Source organism: Henckelia pumila, chromosome 2, assembly GCF_033568475.1.
Source record: "Henckelia pumila isolate YLH828 chromosome 2, ASM3356847v2, whole genome shotgun sequence".
Classification (NCBI taxonomy): domain Eukaryota; kingdom Viridiplantae; phylum Streptophyta; class Magnoliopsida; order Lamiales; family Gesneriaceae; genus Henckelia; species Henckelia pumila.
Window position 1 is genome coordinate 7,223,781 of NC_133121.1, and position 24,012 is coordinate 7,247,792.

The 24,012-nt window shown below is 38.7% G+C and overlaps 1 protein-coding gene across 2 annotated transcripts; it reads right to left on the reverse strand.

The window, feature by feature from the left end:
- Positions 1-472: 472 nt before the first annotated feature.
- On the reverse strand, positions 473-3,380 carry LOC140882149 (metal transporter Nramp3.2-like). Of its 2 annotated transcripts, XR_012150139.1 has the most exons (5): positions 2,679-3,380; positions 2,125-2,261; positions 1,402-2,051; positions 846-1,263; positions 473-700 (listed from the first exon to the last, which is right to left on the reverse strand). XR_012150139.1 is itself a non-coding variant. In XM_073287944.1 (4 exons), the coding sequence occupies exons 1-4, from the start codon at positions 3,236-3,238 to the stop codon at positions 1,045-1,047; spliced, it is 1,566 nt and encodes a 521-aa protein (XP_073144045.1). In that variant the 5' UTR covers positions 3,239-3,380; the 3' UTR covers positions 723-1,044. The 2 variants fall into 2 exon arrangements, 1 of the variants encoding a protein (XP_073144045.1); XM_073287944.1 differs by lacking the exon at positions 473-700 and having other exon boundaries at positions 723-1,263.
- Positions 3,381-24,012: the final 20,632 nt, after the last annotated feature.

Here is a 24,012-nt window from a genome sequence, read left to right on the forward strand (position 1 = left end):
AGAAATTATTGTATATAAATCGAATTAGACTTATCACATTGTAATTATTAGAGCACAAATGCACGTGTTTGTACAGTTACAATAATTATTTAAACATGATAATTTTTTTATTTTTAAATTTAATAAATTTTAGCAGTATTTTTTTTATTAAGAGTGACCTAACCATTTAAAAATTTAGAGGTATAGATATGAATTTAAAAAATATTTAAATAATTTTAAAAAAATTGAAAAGTGGATAATGTTATACCAAAAGTAATTACTCTAAAGTCTAGTGGTTTCCAATATAATATATAAGTATAGATACTAACAACATTATCAACCAATTCTTGACTAATCAAACTGATTTTTCAATTTAATTCTATCCACAAAAAGAACAGCACTCTACTCTTAATAGAATTGAAATTATCGTAGCCCCTTTCAAACAAACAAACTTTTGTCGTACCCAATAAGAGCTATATCATGTTTCGATAAACATATGACAATTTCAATTCCAATTCCAAGTTTTTGTGCACACATATTTTGTTTCCTACGACTTCCACAATATAACTTCCAAACTTGGCACAAATTTATAAATAACCCTAAACTGTGACTGAAACCCAAACTCTCCTTGCTGAACCCACGTTGGCTCGCGTTGAATTTTGTTCCGTTTTATTTCACACCTTCAGAATCATAACAACATATATCCGGATACGTCCAGTATCTGCAAATGCTTAAAAAATTAAATTATGAATTTTTCTTTACAAAATCTAGACTTTTTTAAAAAAATATATAAGTAATCATTTTTTTAAGCATTTGCATACAGTAACTCTCGTTAGTTTCTTGATATATACCTGCATTCAACTCACCTTATCTACACATATTCAGACCTTAACAAGGAGCATATACTAAATATCTTTTAGGCTATATCCCCCGCAGCACGCACTCCGTCTCCCTATGCAAACGCAAACATGATCATGTATGTGAAAACCCGATCAAAACGGCTACAATTTTCACCACTAGAATCTGGCAGAGTCGACTAAGATGGCAGGCGCCGGTGCTGATGGATCAAATGCAAGAACCAGTAGTCGATTTCTTGGTTTTTCGAATCAAACTAGGAAACGTAGTCCCCCTTCCGACAAGATACAAGATGAAACAACTATATGCAACTGCAAACACAGATACCACAGGAGTCAAGAAACTTCCGCCTCCCTTGGATGAGAAAAAATCCACCAAAAGATAGCTGTTGATCACCATCACCAATCCAGCTACACACCATGATGCTATCTACAAACAGAATCGTCTAAATTATCACGTTTTCGCCATCTAATTGGATTTCGTATCATTGAGATTATCATTATATCTTGAATAAAGTTTTATTGCGAGGACACATGTCCAAACAGATTTATCCTGATGCATTGGTACCTGAAGAGCAGTGCCGATTCGGAAAACGCCCATGATTTCATCTTTTGACACAAGACAAAGGAGGGGGATAAGAGCAAAAGGGATCTGAATCGCCTGAAGCACGTTAAGCCATTCGTTCAAGACATCCAACGAATCCTCAGACGTATCAAAAACCAGAGCGACGACGAGCGTAGGGAAGATAGCACAGCTTCTTGTTATGAGGGCTCTTAGCCATTTTTTCAACCTCATGTTCAAAAATCCTCCCATAATGAACTGCCCGGCGTAGGTACCGGTCATGGTGCTACTCTGGCCAGAAGCTAGTAAACCAATAGCCCAAATGTATGCTATTGGGAAAGATCCACCATACTTTTCTTGCAGATACTGCCCTGCATTTCCAAGGCCTATACTGTTGGCCTCCCGTGTACCGTAAAACGCCTTGGCGAAAACCGAGGTAACTAGCAGATTTATGACGAAAGAGATGGTGAGGGCAGCAACAGATTCGATTGAAAAGTAAGTGAGAGCTTCCCGAATTCGTGAAGCCTTGCGATTGTCGACTTCTCTAGACTGTACTAGTGCGGAGTGTAGGAATACATTGTGAGGCATTATGATGCAGCCCACCACTCCTACTGCTTGCTTTAATGTGTTGGAGCTGAGCTTTGGGACCAAAACACCTATATTCTAGCAATGTTAGATAACCAAGAATCCAAAGAAAGTTGAATTTTGTAGGAAACGGCATTTTCTCACCAAGTAGAAGTTCCACACCATCAGGCTTTGTTTTGCCAAAGAGCCAAGCAAATGAGATTGCCATAGTCGCTATCAGGATAGCGAAAAGGGCCTCTAATTTCCTCACGCCACAATGCTCCAGAAATAGAAACACGAAGCTGATCAAGAAATTAAAGAAAAGGTAAACAAAATTTAAATGGAAATGTAAATTGAGAGAAAATGATAAATATATATATATTAGTTTTCTTCATATGAAATCTCAACCCCTGCAAAAGTAGGAAAACAGAAAAAAGCTAAAGATTGAAACTTTATGTGCACAACTTAGCATTTTCAAAGATCGGCATTTTCCTTTACCAGATGGATGAAGAATTCTATAGCATTTGATATGAAGTCTCAACCACTCTTTACATAAAAAAACAGTCAAAACAGAGACTCTACTTACACTTCTTACCATTTTAACGTGTTGCTTTCTCTGATGAAGAATAGTAAAATACTTTAAATCCTAAATAAACAATGACCTAAAATACATTAGGACGAAACAACTACTTCAACACAGCAATTTTACATGCTCTTACCAGTCGAGAGCAGTGATGATGACACCAACCCATATGGGGAAAAACCCACGACTCAGAATCTTGATCGCAATAGCACTACCAATGACTTCTTGAATGTCAGCCCCGATCAAGGCAAACTCAGCCATCGCCCAGAGCAAAATCCGGGCCCACTTGGGGTACTCTTCCCTGCACAGCTCCGCCAGGTGTCGGCCCGTCACCACGCCGAGTCGGGCCGCCAGAAGCTGAACCAAGAGGCCCATCGCCGTGGCCCATAACAGAAGCCATAACAGGGAGTAGCCGGCCACAGCGCCGGCCTGGAGGTCCCCTTCCAGGTTACCAGGATCCAAGAACGCTATGCTCATCAAGAATCCGGGCCCGGTGAAAAGCCACAGCTTCCGCCATGAGAACGGCGGTGTTGCGGCGGAGTACTCGTCGGGTTCGGATTCCACGTCCGCTCCGATCACATGGATTCTTTCCGTATAGTCGTAGTCACGCTCCTCTTCGTTTCCCTCCAAGAAAACGAGAGGGTGACTTGAGAGTAATCGTTGCTGGGATTCTTCTTCTTCTTCGTGTGGATTCATTATGACCAAGAAGTGTCGATCGGTGAAGAAGAATGGGAGAAAATTGGAAGAGATTTTTTCTGTTCTTTGGCTACTGATTTTAGGAAAGTAGTTTGGTTCGACGAGGGAAAATATAGGAGTCGAAACCTTCAGTTATGGTCACACGAATCACAATGTTGTTTTCATATAATGCAAAAATAATGGCTATAATATTTTTTTTATAGGACCTAAATAATTTGAATTTAACCTTTTTTATCGATCATAATTTTCGATATAATTAATATGGAATCATCGCATCAATTCTTTATAGTTGGATTATATTTGACGTATTGCCGCTAAAATTTAAGCAGATAATTTGTTTAACCTAATCATGTTTTTAAATAATTTCTTTCCCTAAAATAATAAATACTTATATATGATCTTTAAAATTTTTTTTATAGGATTGAGAGAACTAAACTGCAATAAATTTCTTTGATAGTGAATAAAATGTAAGAATATTTTATAGGTTTAATTTAAGTTTAAACTTCGATACATTTTTAAATGTCTCGATTTAAAATTGCTTGGAAAAATGTAAAAATGTTTCGTAAAATGTTGATATGATCGTTAGGCAGTACTCGTAAAAGATTGTGGGAATTGATTAAGAAATTTAAAAGTTTCTATTTGAATACATTCCGAATATTAAATTTTAATATTGCAAAATGAAGTTATATTTCATGTTATATTATACCAATCAAACGTACATTACAAATTTACAAAATGTTATATTTCCTTTTTTTAAAAAAATAAAAATGGCATGGTATCTTCTGTCAAACAGTGTACATGCATGATATTTTGAATACAAACCGTCCAATTAAATTTATTTTTTAATCTATCAAAAAGTCGATTTAGATTTTTTAGGTTATAAAAATTAAATTTTTAAGAGAATGCAGGTATCATTTTCTCTTCTATTTTTCATTCTAATACTTTCTTATTTAGTTTCTTTTTTTTTTTTCCTGTTGGTTTAGAATTATAATTGGTGCGCGGATGAGGCGTTAGCTCAATGGTTAAAACTGATGTCTCGATATCAATTGACCTCAGCTCTTAGGTTCGATTTTTGCTGATTATTAGTAGTTTTTCTAATTTATTTATTTATTTAGGTATATTTAAAAGTTTTTTGAAATTTCTCTATACGAGATAAATAAATTTCGGGTTCAAACTCAAGTTCGGTCAGTTGTACATTATATCTTTGTAATCTGAATCAATATTGAATTTGTATTTTTAAAATTATAATCGGTGCCTCTTTGTACATATTTACTTACGTAATGTTATTTTTATTATATATAAATATTTTATGACAAATATATAAATTATTTAGAATTTATATTATAAAAAAAGAAGAATTATTTGGGATAATCTTTTACCAGATATTTTTTATAATTAGTAATAATGAATTTTTGAGTATGATTGTTTTGGTTATTCTTATATAATTATTTTTCATAATCTCTACTATTATATAATACTTGATTGGCTAGAAAAATCGTTTTTTGATGACACCATTTTTTCTTTCCTATTTTACCCTTCTTTTTTCATTTTTTTTTTCATATGTAGGCTAGCTCCCACTCTCCACTTCCCATTTATCACTCCTCACTCCCCACTATAACTTCTTTCATGTAAAATATAATTTATCTTATAAAATCATGTTTATTGTTATTGTACACACGCAACGCGTGTGCATTATTTTACTAGTTTTTATAATAGGAGTGACATCAAAATTAGTTAATTTGTATCGTAACTAGAAAGGATTATTTATTTGTCAAAAAAAAAAAGGATTATTTATAAATATAATCATATGATAATTAATTCAATCCGCATCCGTAACGAAAAAGGATTGTTTATAAATCATGTGATAAGGACACTCACTCTGTAGACTGTAGGATCGTTCATTTAGTGTCCACTTATTATTATTACACTGACTTATTGATACTGTGCGGTTAGTTTAATTTTCATAAATAAATAAAAAGATTTCATTATTTCAACCAATTAAAAGGTGCATGACAAGGTTAATATACAACACAATTATTAACATCTAGGGTGATACCCTGTTATAAGATGCAAGTTTAGTGGGTATTTGGTTGAGTTTATAAGCTCCACAAATTTGTTTGCTAAAGAATTTTAAAAACAAATTATAAGCTGTCAAAATAAGTTGTTTTTAAAAAAGTAAGAGAGAGTATATTTTTTTCAAAAAAAATTTATTTTAATAATTTTTTTCTCCAAAATATCTCTATATATTTTCATTAATTACCTCATTATTTACCATCTTATCCTCCATAGAATTTACAAACCTAACAAGTTTATCTCTACGCCGCCGCGACTTCCTTCTTTAACAAGATTTTTGTTCTAACTTTTTCTATCTTTTTTTTTTAGAATTTTTTTAAAAAAGTGTCTGATGTATTATTGTGTAGTATTTAACTACAATTTTTATTTGAAATATTAATGATACATTAAATTTTTAATTTATTTTTTCAGTTTTTCTAAATTTAAATATAAAATAGATTTTATTGTATATATATAAGTTTAACATTTATTTATAAAAGTGTAAACCTACTTCGTTTGTTTATATATATATATATATATATATATATATATATATATATATATATATATAATTCTATTACATTAATAATATTATATCCTTTTTGGTAATTTTGTTAATAAAAAAATCTTAAAATACCAAACACATCAACTTTTTTAAGTTGTTTAAAATAATTTTATCCAAACACTTTAAGAGCTTATTTTTAATATAAGACCTAACAACTTAATAGCTCTTAAAACAGTTTATAAGTTTTAGGAGCTTATAAGTTGTTTTTAATAATTTTAGTCAAACACCCTCTAAATCAAGCTACGTCGGCGTCGTGAATAATTCGGTTAAAATTCGATTCGAGTTCGAGTTTAGTTATTTTACTTGAGTAATTATTTTATTAAATTAGCTCGTGAGCTATTCGAGCACTAATGGCACACATATATTTTATTATGAAGTATAAAAAATTAAGATCTCTTAGGATAAATAGCAGATAAGTCATAAGTATATGATTGAATTATCGCAAAAAGAAAAAAAAAAAAAAAACCTAAAGCAAAAACATAGTGAGGAAACATTTAAAACCAAAATAATGACAACAATAGATGACAATAAACAAGATCATCTAAATTTTTGAAGAAATAAATATATTAAGAATATTTTATATTTTATATTTTCTTACTAAAAATTCTATAAATCTTTTAATTTTTTAATTTTTTTCCCCCAAAAAACCAAAAATTTTCAATGTGTTTATCCGATGCTCACTTTAGAGATTGTAGAGTTCATCGTCACATATAAAAAAAATCATGATTATCGTTGGAATAATAATCTGAGTTCTAAATTTATTTCACCGATTAGGAGGGCAAAAATCATTTTTCATTCGCATAATCGTATTTATGCTTTCTTAAATAGTGAAATAGAACAACCCAATAATTTGTAAGAAAGTAAAAGATTCCAAATTGAATGGAAGGAAATGAAATGCCGTATTCCATTTGTTATTTGCTAACGCGATCTCATTTATTCACCTTTTAAATTTTTTTCGAAAAGCATCTAATTATTCTTTACTTACACCCTTCCTTCGTATGAAAAAATAAATCGTATTAGATTCTTTTCATATTTAATAATTTATTTTATTTATACTAAACCGAGTAGGTACATCACACGAGTACGGATAATCGTCACGTTCTATTATTTATTAGAAAAATATTATTGTATTTATCACAAAAAAATATAAATTCTTATGCACTAAATTAAAGTGATTAAGATGTACTCACTCAAACTTTTAAAAAAAATGTACTCATTCAAATATTAAAAAACATCATCCATTAATCTTGTCAAACTACAAAGCCATTTTCATGGGCCCTCTCCCCATTTTCTATTTTGCTAATTATAATGTGTTGTCCGTCATGAATATTGCCGTAACTTTTCGGAGTCGTACGTAGTTTTTTTTAAATAATAATAATTAATAATCCATCAATACAATTAAAATTTTAAATTACCAAAAATACCCGTTTCTGAACTAAAATGATAATAATCATATTCAAACTAAACAAAAAGATTTTTCTAACTAATTATTAGAAGACTACGTTTATCCGTGAGACGCTTCTCATACTACGTTTAAATTGTAATTTAGCGCATGAGAATCATTCTGCCTGATTAGACCAGTTCTCGCAAGCAAATATTTGTTAAACAAAATTTTGACAATGGAGCTGGTAACACAGTTTGATCGTAAGACAAGGTTTCAAAATATTTTAAAGTATGTATTCATCCCCTTTACACACATATTCGATCACAACAGAAAATCACTTGAAAAATTAAAAAAATGGGCTTTTAAAAAAATATTTATTTTAGCTTAATTAAGTGCCTTTAAAAGCATCACAAATCTATCCAAACACATGTAAAAAATAAAAGCACTTTTATTTTATTTTAAAAATATATTTTTTTTTCTCTTAAAGCTTCTTTATCCAGACGCATTCTAAGTTGAACAAAATTTTCGAACAATTGAATTAATGTAATACTATTTTAACGCTTCTTCACTAGGCCCATCAATCTAGTTCATACATGCCGCCCGTAACCCTTGTTTCGTAGAACAGGCCCATCACAATTTAAAACTCATAAGTTCAAAAAACAATTATTACTTATATTTATTTTCATAATCTGGTAATCATAGAAGAGCTTCAAAATACAACTAATAATTTCAATTCTAAAAGTAGCAATTCCTTGGACTTCACTAGAAAAATTTTCAGATTACATTTGCATTATTCTTTACAATTTTTAAAATAGAAGTTATGTATCATTTATGCATGACATGACTCGACTCCAAAAACTGTTCCAAAAATTATTTATACAAGCACACAAAGTAAGCACGAGACTGAAAGATTATTTTTTGATGTGATTAAGCTGAACACAAATTTTTAAAAATTGAATTAATGTAATATTATTTTAAAACGCTTCTTCACTAGGCCATTAATCTAGTTCATACATGCCGCCCGTAACCCTTGTTTCGTAGAAGAGGCCCATCACAAATTTAAAACTTAAGTTCAAAACAATTATTTATAAAATATATATTTATTTTCATAATCTAGTAACTGCAGAAGAGCTACAAAATAAAACTAATAATTTCAATTCTAAAATTAATTATTCCTTCAACTTCACTAGAAAAAGTTTTATATTACATTTGCATTATTCTTTATAATTTGTAAAATAGAAGTTAATGTATCATTTCGCATTGCACATAAAAATTGAAATCCTATGTATATTTCACAAAATTTTGATAAAAAATTTCCTTTGAATTGTAAAATAATATACTTAAAAATGTGTGTGTGTCTATATATATATATAGAAATTTTCATCTGCCCAACCAATGATGTTCAACTCATCTCCGACCACTAAAATCCGGTACCGTGTTTTAGTTATGCGAAAAATCAAAGAAAAAACAACTAAAACCCGGTACCGGGTTTTAGTGGTCGAAGACGAGGTGAAAAATATTATTGGGCAGCTGAAAATTTTTCATATATATGTCTGTGCACATATATAAGTTTTACAGGCTTAAACACATTTTTTTGTGATTACAATAAATGCAAATAAAAAAATTGTCGGTGAGGACTTAGCCCAATGGTTAAATCTGAGATTGAGGTCCTTTGACAAGTTAGGTCTTAGGTTCGTTTTCTATTGATTGCGGTTAGTTTTTAAATTTGTGTAGGTGAATTTAGAAGTTTCTTTGTAATTTTTCTGCTCAAGATAAACAAATATCAGTTCATGCTTAAGTTTCGTCAGTAATGCGGACAGTTACATTATATCATTGTAAATGCAAGCAAAAACAAGCGAGAATTGAGATCGTATGAGGAAGATGCTCCTTATTTTGGTCCTACACATTCGCACAACATCCTCGTTATAACTTATAATTAATGTTATCTCCAATCCATTACGTTACATTGGTGTAACACTACATTCAAAATAGTGTAATTCATACACTAAATACAAAATCATCTCCAACCCATTAACTCTAATAAACTCTACACTAAAAAAAATATTCTCAAAATATTATCTATTATTTTATTCACAACAACTAATTTATTCCACAAAATATTTTTAGATCAAATAATTAAAATATCGATAATATCTAAAATAATTTATATATAGATATTCATTACAAATATTAATGAATTAAAAATTTTAATAAAATCTGGATTAAGAATTATTTTAAAATATTTAATTTTATTATTTATTCAATTGATAATATAATATAAAACAAATTTAGTTATTTATTGAATAAATAATCTTAAAATATATTATAATACACATAAGGAAACAAAAAAATAAAAAAAGGAGAGGGGATAGTGTGGCTTAAGTGTTGCACCAAATTTGATACGATACTGTAGTTGATATCCCGGGAAGTTAGGGGTATCAGGGCTAAGGAGAAGCAGAAGCATCAGGGATGCTAGTCAGGGCAGTGAACAGAGCTATACCGAGTCAGGGACGTTAGGGATGTATAAAGGCAGACCTGGAGCTCTAGGATCCCGGGAGGACCAGGTCTTCATGACTTAGACAAAGCCCATTTCTCCAGGGCATGATCCCCACGATTGCCATAATCCCGAGCCTTCCGGCTTCATCGTGTGTGACAGGTAAACGTGGGCAGCTCTTGCACCCACGACCCAGATCGTGGCCACTACCCTGGAAATGCGGAGTGACTCTCTCACTCCAAGGCTTATAAATACCTTGCCTCAGGTGTTTGTAGATGTATGTTCATCAAAATTTCCAAAGCACTATATTCGTTTTTCCTGAAGCCCACTCTATTTCTGAGTCTGACTTAAGCATTGGAGTGGCCCCCGCCGGAAAACCTTTCGGTGTCCCACTAACGTGCTTTCATTTCTTTCCCTTGTGTACAGATCATCTCGATCAAGGAGGGACAAACCACACTTCATCTCTACTAGCCCAGTCAGCTCGTCAAGCCCACTATACTACCCTTGATAGCCCGAGCACTCGTTTTTATCAAACATCATCATTTGCGCCATCTGTGGGAAAATTGTTCTATAAGACGTAGATATGGTTTCTCATGAACAAACATCACCAGAAGGCCTTCAGCAGGGCCGAAACATTATTATTCCTATGGATCAACTCGAATCATATGTTCAGAATATGATACAAAAGTCGTTAGCAGCTACAAAGCAACCACAATCAAAGGAAATAACAATGGAGGAAGAGGGGAATCGGGGTAATCCGCACCCTAATGCCCGAACCAAAGAAGGAGAAGAAGAGGAAAGTTCTTGGATGCACTCAATCCAGCCTTCTGTGGCGGATGAGCTGCAGGAACTCAGGAAGAAAATACAAAAGTTACAAGAAGAGGGTCCCAAAAGGGTCTGGTTTGTCAAGATTCCAGGTTGCCCTTTTTCACAGGAGGTGATAGAGGAGCCCTTGCCATCCCATTATAAGTCGGCCAAAATTCGAGAATATGATGGGAGCACTGACCCAGAAGAGCACTTGGCTCGGTTTGAGAATGTGGCTATGCTACATTGCTACGGAGACAAGATTAAGTGCAAAGTCTTCTTAACCACTTTGGTGGAATCTGCCCAAAGATGGTTTGAAAAGTTGGAGCCGCAGAGCATTCAATCATTTGTAGATTTCAAGAAAGTGTTCTTGCAACACTTTAGCAGCAGCAAGAGGTATAAGAAAACGGCCTATAGTTTATTTGAAGCAAAACAAGCAGGAGAAGAGTCTTTGAGAGCCTACATTAAAAGGTTCAATAAGACTGCTCTAGAGGTCCCGAACTGTGCCCAGGAGACTAAGATCACTGCCTTTACTCAAGGTCTTCGGGAGGGGGAATTTTTCAAATCATTAGTAAAAAAAGCACCTCGGACTTTTGAAGACTTATTGGCTCGGGCCGAGAAATACATTAGTATGGAGGAGGCCCAGAGGCAAAAGAAGGAGGTGACTCAAAGAGAGGGAGGTCGGAAACAGGGAAAAAGCAGAGAAAGTCAGGACCGCATGGGGCGTTTGTCCCGGTATGCACCACACAGAGTAATCCAGGACAGAGCTGTGCATGTATGCGAAGTAGGTGCTGAATCTCAGACTCCTGTCACTAGGGACAAATCTTTGAAGTATTGTGCTTTTCATCAGGAAGAAACACATGATACCAATGAATGTCGCACACTACAACAGAGACAGCAGCAACCCTATATCCGGGATGGCAAGCCGGTTCAAAAAAGTCCTCGGGGTCCGCCTTGGATCCAAGGGTCCCAGGCGCTGGTTCCCCCCAGAACTGGCGTTGTTTCCCAAGAGGGAGGGAAACAAGAGACAGGTCCTCGCACAGAGGATAGAAAATCAGGAGAGGGACCATCTAAAAGGATTATCAACATGATTTCTGGGGGATCTACTGACGGAGATTCAAACAGAGCCAGAAAGTCTTGGAGCCGGAGGGAAAGTTTGGGGGTGGAGGAAGGGAAGCCGGGTGCAGGGCCAGTCATCACGTTTGGACCCCGGGATCTGGAGTGGGTGAACCTGTCACATAACGACGCCTTGCTTATACAGGCCCGGATTGCTAACTATGATGTACGAAGGGTGTTTGTAGACTCAGGAAGCTCGATGAATGTCCTTTTTCAGGACACCTTCGAGCAGATGGATTTGCAGGGGTATGAGTTGAGCCCCGTAAAAACTGACTTATACGGATTTTCTGGGCACACAGTACAGCCTCAAGGGGAAATGTTACTACCCATAACCTTGGGAGCTGGGGATGTGAAGAAGACGATCAAGACAAATTTCACGCTGGTTGAAGAACCCTCCTCTTACAACGTCATCTTGGGGAGACCGGCTATGAATGCCTTCAGAGCTGTGGCATCAGCTTATCATCAGAAGATTAAATTTCTCGTGGGAGATAAGGTAGGAGAAGTCTGAGGAGATCAACCTTCTTCCCGAAAATGTTATGCCGAGATAGTTAGAGTCGATTACAAAAGGGCCAGGCAGATCGGGAAGGAGGGAGGCCAGGGGGGAAGAGAAGTCTGTTCTGTGGAGGAGTCTAAAGGCGAATATGAAGAGGTGGAGCTGGTACTCGGGCAGTCTGGGAAGTTTGTCAGGATTTCCCGGGACATGGAAACAAATTTGGCAGAGTCACTGAAAAGCTGTCTCATCCGAAACAAGGACGTATTCGCCTGGGCTCAGGGCGATTTGATAGGAGTTTCATCCCATGTTACGGAGCACAAACTTAATATCACCCCTGGATCCCGGCCTGTGATACAAAAGAAAAGACATTTCGGAGCTGAGAAGGATAAAGTGATCGCGGAGCAGGTTCAAGAGCTACTACGAGCCGGGCACATCAAGGAGGTACAATTTCCTACTTGGTTGTCCAATATAGTACTAGTACCAAAGGCCACAGGGAAGTGGCGGATGTGTGTGGATTTCCGGGACTTAAATAAAGCCTGTCCCAAGGATTGTTATCCTTTACCCCGGATTGACCAATTGGTAGACTCCACATCCGGTTGTGAATTGTTGTGCTTTATGGATGCATATCAGGGTTATCATCAAATTCCTTTAGCCCGGGAAGATCAAGACAAAGTTAGCTTCATCACATCGGGAGGTACTTTTTGTTACGTGGTTATGCCATTTGGTCTAAAAAATTTAGGGGCTACGTATCAGAGGATGATGGACAAAGTGTTCCGGGAGCAGGTGGGCCAGAACGTGGAGGTATATGTGGATGATATATTGGTGAAATCTATGACCCGAGATTGCTTTATACCCGACCTGGAAGAAACTTTTGCCACCGTTCGGCGGTACGGGATTAAGTTGAATCCAGCCAAGGGTATGTTCGGGGTGAAAAGTGGCAAATTTTTGGGGTTCATGGTGACTGAACGAGGGATAGAAGTCAACCCGGAGAAGGTAAAGCTGTTGCAGGAAATGCCTTCACCCACATCAATCAAGGAGGTACAGCGGCTGACTGGGCGAATCACAGCCCTGGCCCGGTTTATTGATCGGTCAGCTCATCGTAGTTATTCCTTTTTCCAAGTGTTGCACACAGCCCAGAGGTTTGGCTGGACTGAGCAGTGCGAGCAAGCCTTTCAGGAATTGAAGGAGCATCTAGCTAGCTTGCCTATCCTGGTTAAGCCAGAGCCAGGGGAAAGATTGTGGGTATATCTGTCTACTACTGAGAGGGCAGTCAGCACCGTTTTGATAAAGGAGGAAAAAGGAGATCAGAGGCCCGTATACTATGTCAGTCATGCTTTGAAGGGGGCAGAGGTTAGATATGCGAAGATTGAGAAAATGGCCCTGACTTTGGTAATAACAGCCCGAAAATTGAGACCTTATTTTTTGTCTCACCCGGTAACTGTCCTTACTAATAGCCTTTTAGGGCGGATCCTGACTCATCCAGACGCCTCGGGGAGGCTTGTAAAATGGTCAGTAGAGTTGGGAGAATATGACATTGAATACCAGCCGCGTAAGGCCATTAAAGCCCAGACCTTATCCGATTTCTTGACAGAGGTGGCCACTTTTGGTCAGGAAGAGGTATGGAGAATATTTGTAGATGGAGCCAGCGGTGTTGGAGGCAGTGGTGTAGGAGTCATCCTGGTTTCACCCACCCAGGAGAAAATCAAAATCGCCATGAGGTTGGATTTCCAGGCCTCCAATAACGAAGCCGAATATGAAGCCGTGATAGCTGGGATGCGACAGGCTCGGGAAGACGGGGTAAGTCATATTATAATATATTTTGACTCACAATTGGTTGTCCAGCAAGTAAAGAGGACCTTCTGTACCCGAGAGGAGAAATTGATAAAATCGAGTAAGGTAATTGAAGAGCTTGGGGCCAGTTTCATTACTTGGAGTATAGAGCAGATACCCCGGGAAGAAAATATAGAAGCAGACGCCTTGGCTAAAAGAGCTGTCACTGGGGAAAATGGTGATAAAGAATCTCTGGTACAGAGGGAGATGGTGGCTGCTATAGAAGCCCGGGAGCCGGTCATCCGGGAAGATACATGGATGATCCCTCTGGTCAAGTATCTTACCAATGGGGATCTCCCATCAGACAAAGGACAAGCCCGGGTCATACGAAGACAGATAGCCAGATTTGCTATCCTCGGAGGTAGGCTATACAGGCGTTCATATCAGGGTCCTTTGCTCAAATGCTTGGGGGAAGGGAAAACAGAATATGTCTTGAGGGAATTGCACGAGGGATGCTGTGGAAACCATGGAGGGTCTGAGTCTGGCCCGAAGGGTATTGTTGGCAGGATACTGGTGGCCCACTTTGCAGGCTGATGCATCTAAGATTGCCCGGTCTTGTGAAGGCTGTCAGAGGTTTGGTAATGTGCAGCATAGCCCGGCAAGTAATTTAAATCCGGTATGGGCCCCATGCCCCTTTGATCAATGGGGTCTGGACATAGTTGGGCCTTTTTCGCAAGCTCGGGTACAGAAAAAATTCTTGTTGGTAGCCGTGGATTATTTTTCTAAGTGGGTGGAGGCAGTGCCTTTGGAAAAAATAACAGAAGCTGAAGTAATGAAGTTTTTGTGGAAGAACATAGTATGCCGATTTGGGCTCCCAAGGAAGTTGTTCTCGGATAATGGCAGACAGTTTCAAGGGCAGAAATTGGCAGACTGGTATGTCGAGATGGACATTAAACAGGCCTTCACCTCGGTAGCCTATCCTCAAATTAATGGTCAAACGGAGGTAACCAACCGTACTATTGTTCGATCTTTACAGGCTCGGTTGCATGGAATGGGAAAAGACTGGGTAGAGGAGATCCCGAGTGTGTTGTGGGCCTATCGCACCACTCCGCATACTGCCACACAAGAATCACCTTTTAGCCTGGTATATGGTTCGGAGGCTATTCTGCCAGTAGAGATTGGACAATCTTCAGCTCGGATTAGGGCATATGATGATACAGACGAAGGAGCCCGGGCACAAGAATTGGATCTCATTGAAGAACGAAGGGAGAAAACGGCTCACAGAATGGAAGCCTATAGAGCTCGGGTGATGAGAGCTTATAATCAAAAAGTCAAGCCTCGGGAATTCAAAGAAGGAGAATTGGTGTTGAAGAGGGTTAATCCAGTAGGGGAAGTAGGGAAGTTAGATGCCCGATGGGAGGGGCCATACAAGCTTATCAGAAGGGTCGGTGCTAATACTTGGTACCTACAAGATAGTCAGGGACGCCTCCTTAAACGACCATGGAATGCTTTGCATTTGAAGAAATATTTTATTTATTGATTGTAATTAATGTCTATTAATGAAGGGGTTTATTCATTCAAGAACGTTTTCTAAGCCCGGGAGATTCCAGGCCCCGGCACCCATCTTAAGCCCTTGGCATATATAAGCCCGGAAGGTTCCAAGCCCCGACACCCATCTTAAGCCTAAGATATATATAAGCCCTTGGCATTATATAAGCTCGTGAGATTCCAGGCCCCGGCACCCATCTTAAGCCCAAGGCATATATAAGCCCTTGGCACTATATAAGCCCGGGAGGTTCCAGGCCCCGACACCCATCTTAAGCCCAAGGCATATATAAGCCCTTGGTATTATATAAGCCCGAGAGATTCCAAGCCCCGGCACCCATCTTAAGCCCAAGGCATATATAAGCCCTTGACACTATATAAGCCCGGGAGGTTCCAGGCCCCGGCACCTATCTTAAGCCCAAGGCATATATAAGCCCTTGGCACTATATAAGCCCGGGAGGTTCCAGGCCCCGGCACCCATCTTAAGCCCAAGGCATATATAAGCCCTTGGCATTATATAAGCCCGGGAGGTTTCAGGCCCCGACACCCATCTTAAACCCAAGGCATATATAAGCCCTTGGCACTATATAAGCCCGGGAGGTTCCCCCAGGCCCCAGCACCCATCTTAAGCCCAAGGCATATATAAGCCCTTGACATTATATAAGCCCGGGAGGTTCCAGGCCCCGGCACCCATCTTAAGCCCAAGGCATATATAAGCCCTTTGCACTATATAAGCCCGGGAGGTTTCAGGCCCCGGCACCCATCTTAAGCCCAAGGCATATATAAGCCATTGGCATTATATAAGCCCGGAAGGTTCCAGGCCCCGGCACCCATCTTAAGCCCAAGGCATATATAAGCCCTTGGCACTATATAAGCCCGGGAGGTTCCAGGCCCCGGCACCCATCTTAAGCCCAAGACATATATAAGCCCTTGTCATTATATAAGCCCGGGAGGTTCCAGGCCCCGGCACCCATCTTAAGCCCAAGGCATATATAAGCCCTTGGCACTATATAAGCCCGGGAGGTTCCAGGCCCCGGCACCCATCTTAAGCCCAAGACATATATAAGCCCTTGACACTATATAAGCCCGGGAGGTTCCAGGCCCCGGCACCCATCTTAAGGCCAAGACATATATAAGCCCTTGGCATTATATAGCCCGGGAGGTTCCAGGCCCCGGCACTCATCTTAAGCCCAAGACATATATAATCCATTGGCATAAGCCCGGGAGGTTCCAGGCCCGACACCCATCTTAAGCCCAAGGCATATATAAGCCCTTGACATTATATAAGCCCGGGAGGTTTCAGGCCCCGACACCCATCTTAAGCCCAAGACATATATAAGCCCTTGGCATTGTATAAGCCCGGGAGCTTCCAGGCCCCGACACCCATCTTAAGCCCAAGGCATATATAAGCCCTTGACATTGTATAAGTCCGGAAGGTTCCAGGCCTCGGCACCCGTCTTCAGCCCCAGGGCATCTATAAGCCCTTGACACTATCTACTCTTTTATAAGTAAAGCATTAAACAATGGATAAAGAGAACAGACGAATTGCATTACGAATAAAGGAGTACAAGAGGAGGGGCTTCTACGGCCCAATTACAAAAATTAATTCAAAATACTGGGGTTGTCAGAGGGGCCCCCGTCTTCCATTGTCGGAGCTCCTTTAGGGAGGGCAGCCTCTGCACCTTCAGTTTTTTGGCACTATGGAGGGAGTCAATGGCCTTGTCTAAATCGGGGAAATCTTTTTGCTCAGTGGACCATAGCCCAGCCTCCTCAAATTGATATCGGCACTTGTAAAATCCAGTCTGGAAGAAGGCGTAGGATTTGTCCACCACAGCCTCTTGAAACTCCGCTGAGGTCAGGACAGCGGCCTTGATATCTTCCTCGGATTTTAACCGGGTCTCCAGGGCTGACACCGCATTTTCGGCCTTATCCTTGGCCGCTGCCACCTCTGCCTGAGCCTTAGAAGCTTCCTGTTGGGCTGCCTCCATTTGAGCCGTGACCGCCATAAGACGATCTTGACTCTGTCCCGCAGTAGCCCGAGCTTGAGCAAGATCAGCCTGCGCAGATTGCACGGCATTTTCAGCTGTATCTAAGGAGAACCGAAGGCTTGACACCAGTTGGTCATGAGTCTGCCTCATCATTTGCAGCTCCTGCTCCAACTTTTTGTTCAGCTCTAAGATATCCTGGGACCTCTCAGCCTCCACATGCGCCCGGTCTGTTTCAATCCGGCCAAATCGGATCGCATCTTCATAGTTGTCCACCAGCATATGCAGCCTCTGTAAACACAGGTGTTAAAAAGAAATGCAATGTCAGAAAACCATTCAATCCAGAAAAATTAGACTTACAAATATAATCTGGTTGGTGCCCTCAAAGTATTTGACATCAGGGCCTTGATGACAGAGATAGTGTTGCTCCGTAGGAGTTAGGAGATCTTTCAATATCCGTACTCCCCGACCGGAGGACCCTGCCTGAAATATATTCTCCCTCGCACCCAGGGGGCTACAACCCGGTGCAGCTTGATAAAATGGTGCCAGGGGTTGGAAAGAAGGAGACAGGGGAGCCACCTCTTCGGGGTCACTTAGAATGACCATGTCTGGTTCCCCCACATCTTTTTTTTTACGGATCAGAAATGAGGAGGGTTCAGCAACAGGGGAACCAGAAGCATCTTCTACCCCGGTTTCCATTAAAGAAATCACGGGCGTTACAACAAAAGGTGGGGGGGGGGGGGGGAGCGGCAGGAGCAGGACCAGTTGGGGAGCATAGACGCTCTTGGACCTGGCTCCCTTGTGCCCGCCGTTCCTCAGCTAGTTGAAGGACTCTGGCTTTCCTGGCCACCTCCGCAGCCTTCGTTTCCTCTCTTTTTTGAGAAGCCGCCTTCTCATCTGCCCGTTTCTCGGCAAAGGCCTGCTTCATTAGTCGAGATTTTTTCTTTTTCTTGGTGACTGGTTCTGCTGCACAAAACGTGAATGAAAAGAATTGGTACATTAGAAACAGTATGGAAGAGAAGCAAGTACATAATAGCAGTAAAGCATACCAAAGGCCGGGTCCGGGGCATCATACTCATCAATAATCTGGTCTACCGGATCAACTACCCGGGCACCAACCCATAATCATTCAAGCTTTTCTCCTCAAGGAGAGGGGCTGAAGGAAACTTCTGGTTTTCCACCAGCTCTTGAGAGCGAAGATATGGTTCTTCTAGCTTATAATTCTTAGGGCGTTCGGGCTGTGGAGGAAGGGCAGTCAAGAATTCGGTGGGTCTGGTTCGGTCACTAGGTAGCTGAACATAAAAAAATCTTTCTTTCTACCCCTTCCAAGAGGAGGGGGTGTCGTCTAGGAACCGGGCATTTTTCCGGGCGTTCAAAGAGAAGGCCATCTCAGTGAAACGACAGGCATAGTAATAGTGAAAAACAAGAGGGGTAATGGCCAAATTGTTTGCTTTGAAAAGGACGTAAGTGGCGGCCATCATACGGAAAGCATTTGGATGAAATTGGTTAAGAGAAACCTTGTAAAAAATAGCAATTTTATAATAGAAAGGATGAACAGGGAAACGAAGCCCATTCCTGAGTTGTTCCCTGAAGAAGGTATAAAACCCCTCGGGCGGCTGGTCAGCCCGGCCCAGAGGCCTGGGAATGAGAATAGAATACGCAGGAGGGATGTTACCCATAACTCGAAGCTCCTCTATGGATTCTGGGCGTAGGGTACTGGTAAATTGGGAGAACCAGGGACCTTCAGGGTTTGGTTTGGGCAAAGGAAGAAGAGGGTTAGAAGCAGAAGCTTTAGCTTTGCCTTTATCCTTAGAAGTCTCAGTTTGGGCCTTCTTTGGACGAGAGGAGGAAGGGGCTAATCTCGGTTGGACATCGGAAGTGACAGGGGGTGGAGAATCATGGCGTAGGGCCGCGGACTCTACACTAGCAGAGCCACGAGCATTGGCACCAGATGTAGAAGAGGCAGATTCCGACATTTTTTGGGAAGACGACAAGGTAAAAAAAGGGGACACTGAGTATAAGGTAGAGTAAAAACTTACAGAAGAAGGACGGAGCACGAACAAGGGCGGTAAGAAATAAGCTTGAAATGCAGAATCATCGGACCCGGAGAAACTTAGAAGAAGGAAAGGAATGCGTGAACAGAGAAAGTAAAAAATGAAGGAAGGGGTTTAGTATTTATAGGTGAAGAACTTACATCCAGGCCGTAGATTTAAAGATGATCGGAGGGTAAGAATGAGCTTGGGAAGTTGAATCGGGCAGCGTAATGATCATGCGGGCAGTTGAAAGGACAAGTAACGTCCACTGACACCTGCCCGTCACTTCAAATTCTAGGGCTGACGTCAGCCCTACAACATTTAACAAAATTTCACAATTTGTTTAAAGCCCTACGGAATGGTGATACCCCGGGAAGTCAGGGGTATCAGGGCTAAGAATAAGCAGAAGCATCAGGGATGCTAGTCAGGGCAGCGAATAGGGTTCTAGCCCGACTATTTTGAGGGAGGAGTGGTGATATCCCGGGAAGTCAGGGGTATCAGGGCTAAGGAGAAGCAGAAGCATCAGGGATGCTAGTCAGTGCAGCGAACAGGGTTCTAGCCCGACTATTTTTAGAGAGGAATGGTGATATCCCGGGAAGTCAGGGGTATCAGGGCTAAGAAGAAGCAGAAGCATCAGGGATGCTAGTCAGGACAGCGAACAGGGTTCTAGCCCGACTATTTTTAGGGAGGAGTGGTGATATCCCGGGAAGTCAGGGGTATCAGGGCTAAAAAGAAGCAGAAACATCAGGGATGCTAGTCAGGGCAGTGAACAGAGCTATACCGAGTCAGGGACGTTAGGGATGTATAAAGGCAGACCTGGAGCTCCAGGATCCCGGGAGGACCAGGTCTTCATGACTTAGACAAAGCCCATTTCTCCAGGGCATGATCCCCACAATTGCCATAATCCCGAGCCTTCCGGCTTCATCATGTGTGACAGGTAAACGTGGGCAACTCTTGCACCCACGACCCGGATCGTGGCCACTACCCTGGAAATGCGGAGTGACTCTCTCACTTCAAGGCTTATAAATACCTTGCCTCAGGTGTTTGTAGAGGTATGTTCATCAAAAATTCCAAAGCACTATATTCGTTTTTCCTGAAGCCCACTCTATTTTTGAGTCTGACTTAAGTATCGGAGTGGCCCTGCTGAAAAACCTTCCGGCGTCCCACTAACGTGCTTTTATTTCTTTCCCTTGTGTACAGATCATCTCGATCAAGGAGAGACAAACCACACTTCATCTCTACTAGCCCGATCAGCTCGTCAAGCCCACTATACTACCCTTGATAGCCCGAGCACTCGTTTTTATCAAACATCATCAGTAGTATTCCTCCAACATAGCGCTAAATATAGCGCTCGGTTGGAGGAATGAATCCACCAATTTGGTATTGGATTAAAGATGGGCTAAGACATTGCGTTTGAGTTCAAATGTGGATTACGTAGATTCGATTCGTATCTTTCTCAAAAAATTGCGTAAAATTTCCGTTTCCATGATAATGATAGTTATTTTCAGTTTTTTTAAAAAAACGAAAATGTATTGTTTATTTATGTTTCCACATTTTATTTGCGACTTTAATTTAGAGTTTTAGACTTTTGATGCCTACTAAGAGCTGCCCGTTGATGCGTTGAATTGTTAGTGAACAGCAAGCTTTGATTAATGTGCTCAAATGAATTGGAACGGTGAACGAGCTGCATGTAATGTGATGTATTAATTTAAATCAAAGATAGTACCCCGATTTGAGTGAAATAATTGTGCATTTACTATAATCTGTGACTAATTAATCAGTTAATTGAATTAATGACAGATCTACAAAACTATATATAAATCATCAAGCAATCATAATTCCAAAGTAAGGAATCTCCAGCATTAAATTCTCATTTTATTATTATTATTATTTGATCACTTAAACAACTATCATGCACTACTAGGAAAGCAACATATACATCCAATAAGTGACTGTCACATTAGTTGTTGCTCATGCAGTTGTCATGCCCATGTGATCAAATATACATATATAGAAGTTTAAGATGTCCAATAATTCTTGTCCACCTCATCCCCGATCAACTAAAAACCGGTTGTTTTTTTTCGCATCATTAAAACACGTTACCTAGTTTTAGTGGTCGATGACGAATTGGACATCATTGGTTGAGCACCTTAAAATTTATGTATATATATATATATATATACCCATCACTCATGTGTGTGTATATATCCGACGTGCAGGGTTGTTTTGCGGTTTTAAAACTTGTATATATTAGGGGCGACGGTGAGATTGGTTTTTAATAAACATAAAATTCAACGTATTTTGCGAATTTTTCCTCAATTTGAGTATTTTCTTTTTTATATAAACTAACGATTTTTTTATGCGTGTGTTTCTATGTATATATGTATATAAAATAAACACGATCTTCTATATCGTATCCTAAATATTTTTTAGTTACCGTGCATCAGATCGTGTAATCGTACATCACTACATGTGCATCGTAGTTGTAAATTAGTGTTTTTTTTTTCCTCGAGAGGTTATAAAATATGCTCATGGAGTGAGCGTTTAAATATTTTATTTATTTTTGCTTCGCTTTGACCATGAATCCCCAGTTATTAATTACTTTATGTATTGATAAATCCTAACTAAATACGTGCACTAGCCAACAAATAATATACATTAGTTAAACCTCTTCAAAAACTGCAAACAAAGAAGGTTATTTTGGAATTCGAATTTGAGATTTTGACCCCAAAACTTCACACACTCAACCTCCTTAATTCCCCATGAACTGAGCATCTCAATAAATAATGGCCAAAGGAACAATGGAATTTATGAGGATCAAGCTTTTATAATATAGAAAAAATAACGATTGATGTGATATCACATATAAGCGGTCGAATATTAGTGAATTTGTCAATGCTTCTCCGAATGGAGATCCAACGACTAAAAAAAACTGTTGGATCTAATAAGTGGACACTCAATGACACTAACATCGAATTAACCTGTATCAATATCAAGTTGGAAAATTTTCACCGTCTTGCAACAAGACTTTAAAAGTCAACCTTATGATCAGATCATATAATTGAGCTTAAAAGGTCATTTTTTTTTTTATAGAAGACAATAGTAACGACTAGCAGCTAAGATGAGTAATATGACAAAATTGAATAACTGAAATTAGTAGAATAACGGTAGAGAGGTTGGAAGCTTAGCAAAGCACGCGTCGGGACCATATATTATTATAACTATTATATATTTATTATTATTTTGCGACCATACTTTTCCAAATTTTTTAAATAAATTTATTGGTTAAATCCCATAGGATATGACAATTACATCTGTGAAATTATAAGTACATAACCACTTAAAATATGTACACCGATTATAATAGCTCAATCAGACTATATCACTGGTTCATAATCAAGTGTTTGGCACATGCATTATCGTCCACTAGCTAGCCAGGTCGGATTAATTATCATCATTATGTAATTCAGTTGTCATTTTCTTTAAATATTTTAATCAATAAGATTCCTCACCAAAATTACACGCCTGATCCAATTACAAACGTCCAAAAATTTAAATGAATGGATCTTAACAATAATCTAGTGTAATTGACAATGAAGGTTTAATTAAGTTGAAGCAACATATGTTAAATATTTTAACATGCCGGTGATGTATAAATTGTAAGAATTATTCACAAAAGACACATAATTAATCATAGGTTTAAAATTATTATTATAATAATCCTATAAGTTCAAAGGTTGGTTGTTTACGTGGGACACAAATCTCCAATATAAAAAAAAAAAAAAAAAGGGGTGGGGGGGGGGGGGGTGGGGGGTGGTATATATATCTCAATTCATTACAAAGTTATTTTGCAAAACAAATTAAAAATTATGATTTTGGATTTTTACATATACACGCAAAACATTGTAAAGTCAAAAACCAGCAGAGAGAGAATTTAGAAACGAGACTGCCGGCCATTTCCTTCGGCCACAGAGTACTTCCTTAAATGAACTTAATTTTATAATATTATTAATTAATGAGACATGTATATATATTTTATTTCTTTAATTTAATGACTCGAAGAATTCCCAATAGTTATTTTTTGATGTATTGTATAAATTTTTAGACCTATGCAAGTAAACAACGAGTCAAAAAAAACTGAATGGGATAAGTCATGTGCGACAAATTCATTGGAGTGGCTATTGTTAAAGGAAATCAAAATTTTGACCATTGATCAAACGTTCACATGCTTCACCAATTTGAATACTCACTTAAAGACTAGGGCAGTGTTTTGAAAAGCTTCTAGAAAGCACTTTTCAGCTTTTTTTTAACAAATTTTTGAAAAATATCAAAATTTTGTTAAAAAAAAATTGACAAGTGCTTCCTAAAAACTCTTTCAAACACTACATACATATATATTTTAGGTTATACATGTAGGATGACTTTTTTTTATTTTAAGCAGTAATAAATAATAAATATATATATATATAATTAGATTCAAGGGACGTACGAAAAATATTTTTACACATTTTTTAAAATATTATATGAAATTGT